Source organism: Convolutriloba macropyga, chromosome 14 (assembly GCF_964194025.1).
Source record: "Convolutriloba macropyga chromosome 14, txConMacr16.3, whole genome shotgun sequence".
Classification (NCBI taxonomy): Eukaryota; Metazoa; Xenacoelomorpha; order Acoela; family Convolutidae; genus Convolutriloba; species Convolutriloba macropyga.
The window spans coordinates 33261064-33274615 of NC_134481.1; the positions used below are offsets into that span (position 1 = coordinate 33261064).

General features: G+C 32.5%; 1 protein-coding gene across 3 annotated transcripts in view; it reads right to left on the bottom strand.

The window, feature by feature from the left end:
• LOC142353338 (uncharacterized) overlaps window positions 1-13552 on the bottom strand; it is a 147398-nt gene that overhangs the window by 51117 nt on the left and 82729 nt on the right. For all 3 annotated transcript variants that reach the window (XM_075405571.1, XM_075405572.1, XM_075405573.1), the window contains 2 exons: window positions 10526-10717; window positions 2776-2925 (listed from right to left, as the gene is read on the bottom strand). In XM_075405571.1, the coding sequence (XP_075261686.1) occupies window positions 2776-2925; window positions 10526-10717 (342 nt within the window). The remainder of the gene's footprint in view (window positions 1-2775; window positions 2926-10525; window positions 10718-13552) is intronic.

Genomic DNA, 13552 nt, shown 5'->3' on the forward strand with positions numbered 1-13552 from the left:
GGTGTTTTTTCCACAACATGCCATAGAAACCTATCTTAGGGATTAACATGCCCTAAAAAAGTAACTTTACTTTGGATTATAGTTATAGTGCTTGAGATTCCTTTTTTGATGTGGATTTCTATTTAATCTGGATATGAAGATCTTTAGAGGTCAAACCCGATTTGCCTAAATATCAAAATATTGTGCCCTATATTGAAAATTCAGTCAGTGCTTTTCACTTTTAAACTGGAAGTTGAAAAGTGAAAATTGATACAATTCCGAAAATAATTCATGTTTGTTTTCTCCCAATTTAGCTGCCAACAGCATAAATATGCGATTTGCAGTAAAACAGCAGTTTACTATATACCAAATAAAATCAAAGAAAGTTTCTTGGTAATTTAATGTAATTTTTTCCAGTAAAAGGAATTAAAACAAAACAATTCAAATGTGTATTTTGGTTGATTTTGATTTCAATTGATTGAAATATAATAACATTAAACACTAAATTTATTGATGCGCATATTTGTTTCGAATCAATATAAATTGCCATCTTTGAGCATCAAATAATTATGTTTATCAAGTGCATTTTAAGTAGAATTTTTTGTTGAACAAGAGCATCTGATCAACGAAACTGACGCGCCCAACAGAGAGCTTTCTGATTTCAGTCCGCAGCATATGAACTTCCCTAAACACTTTTGCGCAGATTATTTCCAAAGAATCGATGCGCATTCAAAAAATTTTCAAAGAAAATGAAAATAATTTTTATGCTTAACTTCATGCGGAACAATTGCTGAAACAAATTGCAAGGGCAATCAATAGGTATGCTTAAAAAGAAGATTTGAAGTTATTTACATCCTATAAAGTTTTAAATTTAGGATACGGCAATTGTTCTTATCCAACACATAGATTTTTCTGAGCACAATTTTTCAGAGACGGAAGAACAACAGATTTCTCAAATGAGAAATCAGTGCAAGAGAAGATTTATTCATTGGGTTTTTCGAAATTTTGCAAAGTTTAGCAAGTTTGCAAATTTTAGCTCACAATTTTGCAATTTCATTTAGCCCATCAGTGTTTCTTGAGCAAAATAAGCTAGAAACATGAATATGCTATAACTATCTTTTTGGTCTTGTTGGTCTACAATAATTTTAAGCGGACATTAAAAATGGAGTGGAGAACGAAACAGAGAATCTATTACGTCAATTAATTCTAAGGATTTTTATTTGTAGTTAATTTCTCCAATTGAAGCGCAAGCTTGCACTCATCAGGGATTTAAAATCGTTCTCCTCAAAAAAGTTGCACGCAAAGCAAATAATTTAAAAGAAATTTTTGTGGGGCCTAAATTATCTCAACTTCATACGTTAAAAGGAGAAATCTTTTATGTCTGGGCTTTCTATAAGCTTTATAAAACCATTGTGATTTTGAATGATTTGTTTTGTTCATAATTTTTTTCTTCTTAAACTCTTCTAAGATGATTTTTATGGACAAAGGTGGGCTAGTTTTGTTTGTCGTTTTGTTAAAATAATTTAGTATAACTGTCAAAACAGTTTGATATCTGTTCTGATTATTCTTTTCTGTTTAATCGACTCTCAAAGTTAGTTAAAAGTTCTTTTAATTGAGCATCTAGATTAACTGCTTTTAAGCATAAATGCATACGAAACGTGGAAAAGCATACCAAAAATTTGGAAATTTTAAAAAGTTATAGGTTCTAGATATACAATTTTTTAAACGCCTGTTGAAGGATCGTATTAGGTTTAGTTTTTAGAGAGTTTTTCAATACTATTATACTTTTATTTATCCAAAAAGATATTAATTGTTCAAAATTGATATAACAAAAAAGCCGGGGTAATATAATGATCCTGAGACCCAAGGAAATTTGAAAGTTGGAACGATAATATAAAAAGCTCTGAAGAAATTGCTGGCAGACGAAAATTGAAAAGCAATGAAAGCAGATGAACAAAATTTGTGATCAAACTCTATCATCAATTTTTATAGGAAATGACGGAATGAGAAAATAGGGACGATGAGGAGCTCATTTTTGCAGTTTACTAACTTTTAATGTTGACTCGGCAGGACTTTTGCGCTCTTGCATTAGGCACAGGATGAAATCCACCTTCAATTTTCACAAACATACGGAAGTAACTCTTGGTGACTATCTAGTTTCAGAAATTCTGAATTCGTCAATTTGAGACATTATACCCATTTAGCTTAGTCTTTATTGATAGATTTTTTTACGATGCATTATTAACTACATCCGGCAGAAAATTGGTAATCGAATTTTTTTTCGCATAAAGTGGCTGGTTAAGCTCAAACCGACGAACCAACAAACATCACCCATTAGGCACCATGGGTAGCTAATAAAGTGGGTCAGGGTGTACTAAATAATGTACTGTTTAGAGTGATACAATCGAGACTCTAGATGTCATGCTCTAGATTGAATTGGAACAACGTAATTGTGGTATTAGCTAACACAATATACTGCTAAAGAAAAAGTTGAGAGGAGTCAAACCTACTATTGTGAAAATCCCGGCCCGGCATGCTACCGCTGCACCAAAGTTGCGGTGAAGGTTCAACTTTTTAGATTAATATACCACAAGCTGGGTTATTATAGAATCATTCAACCGGATAGAGTAAAATCCTCAATTTTAATAACCGATAGCGCATTAGACTTTCTTTGCAGAAAACAAGAGGTCCGATTCTTCTGATAAAACCAGAGGCGGTTTGTGAGATAAGGATTGTGCTCCTATGATTTTGAAGGGACGAGTTTTCAATAAACGGATTCAATGAACCTGGACGTACCTCTCTGAGGATGTTTTCCAATTGGGCGACATCTTCTTCTGTTTTCTTCTTTTCTCTCTCGTACTTGGCAACCATCTCCTCGTATTTCTTCATCTGCTGCTGAATCTGTTCATCAGTATTAGCCACTACAGCACCTGTACCTGGTGGCATCTGGATCAGAACAAAAACACTGTTAATACAATTTCTTACACATGTTCATACTCAAGTTAAACGAACTCTTGCGAATAATGTGTACAAAAAGCATAAGCAGCGGTTGGAGCACACCCTTGATCTATCATCCCATAATTTTTCACATACTCTTCTATTTTTGTGCGATTAAAAAGGACATTTTGGCTGCTACTCATGACGTTATTATACTCCGCGTGAGTTCATTAATAGGCAGTAGCGAAAAGTTTTCAAAGCTATAAGTTGAACTTTCTGTAAATATAAGTTATTCATTTATTTGCAGTAAAAAAAATTGTACATTGGTCTCAGTAAAACTAACAGTTGACAATGCCTTGTCAATCACTTAAAAGATAAGCGCCATTTGCAAGAATGTTGCAAGATCTTTCAAGATAAGAGTCGGAATTTGTCTAGTCAATCTGTTTTTACGACTCGAACAGAAGTTTTGGAGGCGTGCATGATTTTGTTAAGCAAGCGTCAATTTTGTTTGGTTATTTTACTAAAAATACACAGCTAAGTACTGCAGATTGTTACAGAAAGTTAAGGTAATTTGAGTTATTTTTACCTTAACAGGGTTATGGTAAATTTTTACTTTAACTCAAGTTTGGGCAAAGTTAAGGTAAACTTTACTTTAACTTCAGCTTAACAACAGTTTAACTTAACTCCGTTAAGCTAAATTTACAATCACTTTTTTAGTGTACCCATTGACTGGAGAAAAAGAATATTCTAATTTAATTTTCTTTTTTTGATGTTCCAGATAAGTAAGCTTCTGTAATCTGTTGGAGTTACACGCAGCAAATCTATAAAGTCAAAGGATTTAAGAAAGATGAGTGTATCGTTGATTACTAGAATGAGTAAGTTCTTAATTTTGCATTCAAATAGCTTCTCCAGACTTGATTCTTAGTCGATTCTTAAAACATGACTATTTGTACTGCCTAATGCACGTATTTTTTTTTTCAAATTTATGCTATGTAAAGCAACGTGTCGTGAGCAGGTTGTACCTGAAACTCGGGTTATTTATTTAATAGGCGGTAATTAATTTCTTTATTCAAAACTTAAAAAAATCCCTGGCTCCGTCATCGAACCGATCGAGAGGAATCAATCGAATCATGCCTTGATGAAAATTCTGCTTTGGAGAAGGAATCTCAGGAGTGTTGCGCACAGACATTTTGTTCTTCTCCTCGATCGTGAAAACTCAGCACACATATAAAATACGAGACAAGTCGAAACCGGCAAACATGGGAATCAAAGATTTTGGAGTTTCTCAATTACGTACAACAAATTCAATTCAAAACTTGAGGCAAATTCATTAGCCATGATAAATGAACGAAAACTATACCACAATTGCAATTCTCCAGCATAAACTTGTGTATATTGGCGCAACACATCAGACACGAAATGAAAATCAGAACGGGAGTCTCGAGTAAACAGACATGGCAAAATGCTCAATTCTTCTTCTGGTTTTAGCGTATTTCACTTTCTTTCTCTCTCTCTCTCTCTCTCTCTCTCTCTCTCTCTCTTACTTACTAAATCTTTCTTCCTTTCCTCAACCGGACAAAACAGTTTTTCTTATTTACCTTCCTGCCTAACAATGACCACTAACAACTGCAAATGCAGATAGTCAGAGATACACAACGACAAGAAGTCGGAATCATGAAAAGACATTAAAAACCCTCCATGGTGTTTAAAATGCTCCGTACCCCAAAAAAGGTGCACAGTTGAGAGCCAATAACCAATATCAGTTAATAAACTCACAAACTCGTGAAACTGCTATTGTAATAAACTAGACTGCTAATGGTTGTACATGAATTTTCATTTATTTATTAAATTTTTTTACTGGTTAATCATTTTTTTCGTTTATTTGTTTACTAGTCCATCATTCACACAGTGATTTTAGGTGTTGTGTCGTTTAGATCAACTGCATGTGTTACGCAATACTTTGCCCTTGTCTGCCTAATTGTATTAAAGCGTACATTAAACGTTTTGTCCGTTATTTTATGTTTTTTAATCTCTTTCTGTTTTGACTGATGAAAATCATTGTTTTTTATTCTTGTTTTCTTCCTGGAGTCATTCTGATAGAAGCAGCTAACACGATACTCACATACGCCGTTCTAATGGAATACCGTACGACATGGTGCAGTCAAATAGTACGGGGTAATCTAGGTCCCCGCCGGGCAATGGGCAGTTTTTGGAAACGTTTATCGTATGAACCACTCGTGTCATGAGAAGAATGGAAGACATATATTAAGCTAGCGATACCTGCTGAAGAGAATACGGATTAATCAATTTTACACTAATAAACGTTGTACTTCTTAAGGAGACAATTTACGAAGATCCCATTCTTGATCCAACTCGACTATGGAACGTGAAAGAAGAACCAGAAACAATCTAGTAAAATGATAACCTTAAGCTGTTGTTGTAGCCCAGATTTGAACAACCATCTTGTTCAAATGCTCATAAGCATTTATTTTTTTTTAAAGATATTTTTGAGCCATGCAAAGTTTATACGCCTCCCACAAAATTTTTATCCTACACTTGTATGGTTGTGTCTGTTCTAAATATACTGTATGCCGAATTGGTCATCCATCTTGCCAAATGTGCGCAACATAAATAGGCAAGTCAAAAAATAATAAGTGGTTATGATGAACTTGCTTTGATGTTAACCTAAATCTAAAATGTGCTATCCTGAAGAATAATTCAAAGACAAATCGGACTGCTGAAGTAAAGATGGCTCTCATTTCTCTGAAAAAAGATTTAGTTGAAATTATTTCAAATTATTTTCTGCTGATTAACTAAGTTTAGCTCATAATACGCGTTATTTCAGTTTTGCAATTATTACTCAACTCGTAAGCTCCTTATCCTTCAATTGAAACTTAAAATAATCTGGTTTAAAAAAAGAGCTGTTTGAGTTCTGAAACATCAAGGCATATAAATTGTTACTGCAATGAACAAAAGTATTCAACTTTCCAAAATCTTTTTTAAAATAATTTGGTGAGTATTAATTCCGGAGACAAAGAGACATACGGTCAAAAACCAAAATAAAACCAAATTTATCTGATAACACTTACTTTCCAACAAAAAAACCATTTATGATGAGCTTGCATTTTTTCATTGAATAGCGCCACTTTTACGAGAACAACCCTAATTTTTTTGCAAAATCACCTTTTTCATTGCGCCCTATATCAGCTCCGAAACCTCATTCGTTTATATGCGGTCTTGTTTTGTTCTAACATCTCACACCAACTTTTTGTTCCGACCCATTTTAGTAGGAGGATGAACTATAAACTCAACTGGTTCATTTTTTTCAGTCAATTATCGCCGGTCGATATGTTCATCGAACAGGAATGTGAGTTGTATCATTAGATAGCTTGCCAAGCGTGAAACTTCCAATTAAAAATATTTTGTTGAATTTCGTTTTTTTCCGAGGAGTTATGGAGATTTAAACATTTGTGAACCTTACCTCAGCCTACCTACTGTTGCTTCAATTAATTTTTGATAAAAAAGGGATAAATTGTTGACAATAGTTTCATTGGTTTTACGTTTAAAAATTAACTGTTTGAACTCACTTCTTGGGCATAATATTTAGCTAAATTTTTTAAAAATAAGCAATTTTTTTTCCTTTTTTAAAACTAAAAATGGCATCATATATGCCTATTTGGCACAATTGGTCAGTTTGACCAATGGCGCAGACATAAAAACTGCTGACGTAATCATTCCTCGCTCAAAAATGGGCTAATTGTGCCTCCGGTTCCATTGAAAAAAATCTGGAATTTTGCGGTCTTTCGGCAAATTAAACCGATATTTAAAAATAGCATAATCTGTTTTCGATATGTTAAAGTTTTCGTTTGCCTAAAACCTGTTACATATTATTTTAGAACAATTGCGTTTTTTTAACAGCCAAGCGGCGATAGCAATGCAAGTTTTGGTTTCGACGCCGAGTTATGAAAAACGATGAAACAGGATTCAGATTGAATTTTGTGTCTGACTTTTTGAAAACTTTTTCAGCAATTTTCATCGCAATCACTGGCAAAATTTTTCCGTATTTAAGTTTGCATTTAATAACAAGTAAAACTACATTCCAATATAGTTGTGACGAAACAAGAATGTGTCTAATGAGTAAAGCTCATGGTTTTTACGACCCCAACAAAATATATTTTCGGGCATTTGATGTTCTCATTGTAATTTTAAGACTGATAATATTTTTTCATAGTTCTAATCGGGTACTGAGGAACCTATCAAAGAAAATATCTGATACTTCCATCTGATACATAATTTTTTTGGTAATATAACTGGATAAATATAATAAAAATAATAATGATAAAAAATGTTAATGACACTTTAAAGGATAATAATTAATAATAATAATAATAATAAATTGATCAATTATCCAAAATTGATCAATTAGATTTTGATAGAATAAGTGTTTTACTATCTTTTTTTGACAACAGTTGATTCATTTTTGTTTCAATGGAGAAAAAGCAGGAGTGAGATCAGTTTTGGTCTTTTTGTAGAATTTCACAGTTCAAAAGTTATTAGCAATTTAATGGCGCGCTGTATTTGTTTTCTTAAACACTTTTGCTTCTTTATGTTAGTTACAGACCAGAATACTTTCAAATACCTCAATTATTGGAAGCTCAAATTTTACCAGCAAAAAGATGCCAATGCTCATACACAATATTTTCAGAGAAAAACATATGTTTTTTTTGCTTCAACACGTTTTGCATAAAAATTGTCTCGAAATTTTGAGTTCTGACACTTTAATGGTTTTGTGTAGTCTTTTGACTTTAATGACATGGACAATTGTCTTCCTAAGCAGTAACAATTTCAACTATTTAGAATTTTTCAGCTGAAAAATTATGGTTGTTGACTTATTGCTTTAAAGATTAAATATGAAAAAAGGTTTTTTGAGATTTGCCTAAAACCTGTTACATATTATTTTAGAACAATTGCGTTTTTTTAACAGCCAAGCGGCGATAGCAATGCAAGTTTTGGTTTCGACGCCGAGTTATGAAAAACGATGAAACAGGATTCAGATTGAATTTTGTGTCTGACTTTTTGAAAACTTTTTCAGCAATTTTCATCGCAATCACTGGCAAAATTTTTCCGTATTTAAGTTTGCATTTAATAACAAGTAAAACTACATTCCAATATAGTTGTGACGAAACAAGAATGTGTCTAATGAGTAGAGCTCATGGTTTTTACGACTCCAACAAAATATATTTTCGGGCATTTGATGTTCTCATTGTAATTTTAAGACTGATAATATTTTTTCATAGTTCTAATCGGGTACTGAGGAACCTATCAAAGAAAATATCTGATACTTCCATCTGATACATAATTTTTTTGGTAATATAACTGGATAAATATAATAATAATAATAACAATGATAAAAAATGTTAATGACACTTTAAAGGATAATAATTAATAATAATAATAATAATAAATTGATCAATTATCCAAAATTGATCAATTAGATTTTGATAGAATAAGTGTTTTACTATCTTTTTTTGACAACAGTTGATTCATTTTTGTTTCAATGGAGAAAAAGCAGGAGTGAGATCAGTTTTGGTCTTTTTGTAGAATTTCACAGTTCAAAAGTTATTAGCAATTTAATGGCGCGCTGTATTTGTTTTCTTAAACACTTTTGCTTCTTTATGTTAGTTACAGACCAGAATACTTTCAAATACCTCAATTATTGGAAGCTCAAATTTTACCAGCAAAAAGATGCCAATGCTCATACACAATATTTTCAGAGAAAAACATATGTTTTTTTTTTGCTTCAACACGTTTTGCATAAAAATTGTCTCGAAATTTTGAGTTCTGACACTTTAATGGTTTTGTGTAGTCTTTTGACTTTAATGACATGGACAATTGTCTTCCTAAGCAGTAACAATTTCAACTATTTAGAATTTTTTAGCTGAAAAATTATGGTTGTTGACTTATTGCTTTAAAGATTAAATATGAAAAAAGGTTTTTTGAGATTTGCCAATTTCAATTTTTTTGCAATTTATAAGCGTAGTCTCATTTGTGAAAGAGATTATATTCCTTGTCAAATGATTTATAATGTAATCTTTTTGTTGTTTTTTTTTTATACCAATTAATTGTTTTTCGGCGCTGATACTAAAAATGTTCAAAATTTTTCTTCCGACTTGTTGATATTTTCCAATTTGTTAGGTTCTATTTTGGTGCCTTGTCCCGTCGTCTTGTTAATGGCACATTAATGACAAGTCGCGTGTCATTTTAATGGCGTTGAAAAAGGTGCAGTTGATTTTACTTATTATTTTCACTGAATAGATTTTAATCCTATAGGTTTCGAAACCGTTTCCTCGCAAAATTGAAACGACTTCTTGACGTTTGCCTTTATTTTTTTCTGAAGTCGTATCTATGATATTCTCGAAAATGACTGATCTGATGGTTTTGCATGAAGGTAAAAAGGAATTAGTTCAGTTGATAGCTAATTGCCTTCATGACTTTGAACTTAATTGTTTTAAAAAATCGTAAACTCATTTTCTGACTTCGCCCGTTTTTTTTGTCCATTTGTTATTTATTCTCAATAATGACAGTTCCCATGTATTTTCCGATAAATTGCATTTCCTTTGATTTAGTTTATTGTTAATTTAGTGCTATTTTGACTTTTTCATTGAGTTTGTTTTAAAAAAGGATAGACATTAAGTTTTCGTCGTAAGTAATGCTTGTTGTTTTCATTTGATTTCGTTGTCTTGTCTTTTACTCTCCTTAATAGGAGGTATCGTTGGCTCTCAACTGGGTTATTGTTTAAATAGGTTATTGATTAGATTTTAAAGCGATTTTGTTTAAATGGATAAACCAATTATTTTCGAACGATAAGTGATATTTGAAAGTTTTCTATCTCTTCCTCTTTTGATGGACAATTAAGTCAAAAAACTTGGCTGAGCGGGGTCTGAAAATTATGTGCGGACGCACGTTACCGAGCCTCCTTATTTGCAATTAAGGTTCAAAGCTGCATGCTATATGAAACATAATGACAATTGTTTAACAATGCGGCGACTTTAAGAAACCATAAACTCATCAAAGGTTCAAATCGAACTGAAGGTTTTCGTACACAACTTTCTTTAAAATTCATAACAACAAAACTGGTTTTGCTATCTGGTTATTGAACAAGACAAATTTATTCCAGCTGAGTCTTGTGACGACTAGTTTTGTGGTGATCGGTTGGGTTCATCCTAGCTAGTCACGAATTTACCACTTACTTGAACTTTGCGAGATTCCGAATTCATTTGGAAAGGTGCTTCATATCTCCCAATTGAAGGGGGGGGGGAGGTGTTTGGGCAGTGTCATGCTAGTATCAAAAATTTATCTCAACTATATTTGGGAATCAACTCATTTTTAGTATAGTTTCCACAATAGTTTCGGAAATGTTGGCCTGAGAATTTTTCAAACTCAAATGTTATTGTCGTTTATTTTCTGTAGTTTTTATGTTCCGGAAAAATACATCATAGCTTTCCAGGTGAAATCAAAATCTTGCAAGATTTTTCACAATTTGTCACTACTATCGTCATGAGGCTACTATTCAGGGGCCTGGTTAAAGTATAGATGTTCAATTACTTACAGCAGCACTAGTCTTAGCACCACCTCCCTTCTGTTTATTGTTGTTGTTAGAATTGTTTCTATTGGCCTCAATCAATTTGTCCATTCGGTTGATCGCATCTTGGGTTGTAGCACCCCCAACACCACCACTAGTGTTGTAGTCTGTAGTTGTATGTTGTCCTGCAGAACTTCCATCGTCAAAATGTTGGCCACACTGAAACAGGTCACATGATTCAGATGATCTTTTCACGCAAACTTCAGGAAAAATTTCAGGCAGTAAATTTTCATGTAAATTTCAAATTTTCTGAAGGTATTACGTAAAGGCTCAGATGAGACAAAACTGCCTTCGCGATTGTCAGGTGCTAATGCCATTTCAGCGCATTTTTTGTAAGAAATGCGCATCAGTATTCGCTGATGGTACTTAAAGTTCCGTGAGCTCTGAAATATAAAAATAATTTTTAAACGCCCCAATATTTCTTTCCGTTGGAACAGATTTTAGCTGTTGAACTAGATGCTGTTTTTACATTCTTTGAAATTTGTCGAACATTTTACTGATCTTATTTCACTTGGATATTTATTCCATTAAATTTTATATGAACGAATTTTTGCTTATTTCCGATAATAATCGCTGTTGAACACAAAGAGGTTTTTCAAGATAAAACACTTTCATCCGGAAAAATTTTTCCTAGACAGATTGTTGCCTGTTAAATGTCGTTTCTAAGCTTTGATATACTCATTTGAGCTATTATAAGCTAATCAAAAAAATATATCTGGTTTCATATTAGGATCCCACGGGTATCAAACTTTTTTTCTAATGAAACAAAATTTTTTGTTTAACCGTATATTGAATGAAAAAATTTTCAGAAAAACTGCACTGAAAAATAGAAGAAATCTAGTGATCTAAACAGCATCAATCTATCCGGGTTGACCAAAAGTTTTAATCATAGAACCTTCATATTATGGACCATTGACTTCATAAATCAAAAAAGTTTTAAAAGATTGGTAAAACTATAACTTTCCCATAAATGAAAGTTCTATGACTAAAACTTTTCCATAAATGGAAGTTTCATGACTACAACTTCTCAATAATATGGAAGTTCTATGGAAACTACTTCTCCATAACAACAAAATAGAGGCATTTAAAGAATCTTGGTTTTCTCGTGAGTCCTCATGAGCTTCTTAAACTACAAGGGAAAACAGTTTTGACTGTTTTTCTTGGAGAATAAGCAAAAATGGAGGCTCTTTTTTTCCAAGACATGATATATAGCTAAACTCTAAAATCCCAGATAAGCCAGGAACATTATAGCACATCATAGAAGAGAGAAACAAAGCACAATTAAAATGCAGCACATGGGAGAAGGTGCCTGTAAGGGCACAAAGGGATGGACATTTAACAAAAAATCGACTTTTTTTTTAAAAAAAAAAAACATTTTACCCCACCAAAAGTTAAACCAAGACACAAAACCAAAAAAACTGGTGCCTTAAAATCCTTATGGATAGAGGGCACTGCCAAAACAGTATGGGAAACATTGAACAACTAATTGACCCAGAAGATCTTTTTACATTTTTTAAATACGATTGACTTTTTGAGAAACATTTGACGAAATCGCAAAACTTGACTTTATATATAAAAGATGCAAAATTTTCTTGATTCATGACCAACATTAGCCTAACGCACGCTTGTTATATCCATTTGAATAGCCTAGAATCAGTAGTAAAGAAATGAGACTACTTTTTACATAAAAAACGTTAGAAAAATTATCGTTTCCGACCTTCACCTGTTTTATGTAACAATTTTTGAAGTATTGACCCAAAAGAAAAATCTCGGGTAGTTATAACATCTCTATAGATAGGAGAAACTACTAAAACAGTATGGGTAACATTGAACAACTAATTGACCCAGAAGTTCCTATTACATTTTTTAAATACGATTGACTTTTTGAGAAACATTTGACGAAATCGCAAAACTTGACTTTATATATAAAAAATGCAAAATTTTCAGGATTTATGACCAACGATAGCCTAACGCACAATTGTTATATCAATTTGAATAGCCTAGACTCAGTATTAAAGAAATGAGACTACTTTTTACATAAAAAACGTTAGAAAAATTAGCGTTTCCGACCTTCACCTGTTTTATGTAACAATTTTTGAAGTATTGACCCAAAAGAAAAATCTCGGGTAGTTATAACATCTCTATGGATAGGAGAAACTACCAAAACAGTATGAGTAACATTGAACAACTAATTGACCCAGAAGCTTCTATTATATTTTTTAAATACGATTGGCTTTTTGGGAAACATTTGACGAAATCGCAAAACTTGACTTTATATATTAATTATGCATAATTTTCATGATTCATGGCCAACGTTAACCTAACGCGCGCTTGTTATATCAATTTGAATAGCCTAGACTCAGTAGTAAAGAAATGAGACTACTTTTACATAAAAAACGTTAGAAAAATTAGCTTGAATTTTGGGTGTCCGGTTTACCCCAAAAATTTTTTTTTGGGAGAAAACTTATTCTATATTCTAACGATTTTTTTTGCCACAATTTTTGTGCTATGAGCTAGTTGTACACTCCTGAAGATGAACCTGAGTGGACGATCACAACTAAAGCGTTTTTGATAGTGACAAAAAATAACTAATCTTATATGGGTAAATTTTGTAGGCCAAAACAATGAGATGGGGTGGTTCAAATCTTGATGAGGTAAAACTTTGCTTGATATCAGCTGAAAAACACAAAATTTGCTTCAAAGAAGTTTGGTTCCTCGAAACAACTCATTGGCAATAGCAATTGGTCTTTTCAAAAAAAAAATTAGCTACATTAACCAAAATTTTAGGTGTCCGATTTACCCCAAATTTTTTTTGGAAGAACACTGAAACCATGTTCTATCGAATTTTCATTGTCCCATACTTTTTTGTGCTCAACGCTAATTTTACACTATTGCACATGAACTTCAAACGCGAACCACAGATAAAACGTTTTATATGGTATTGATAATATGAGAAGGAGTAACATCGAAAGACAAAACAGTGATAATTTGCTT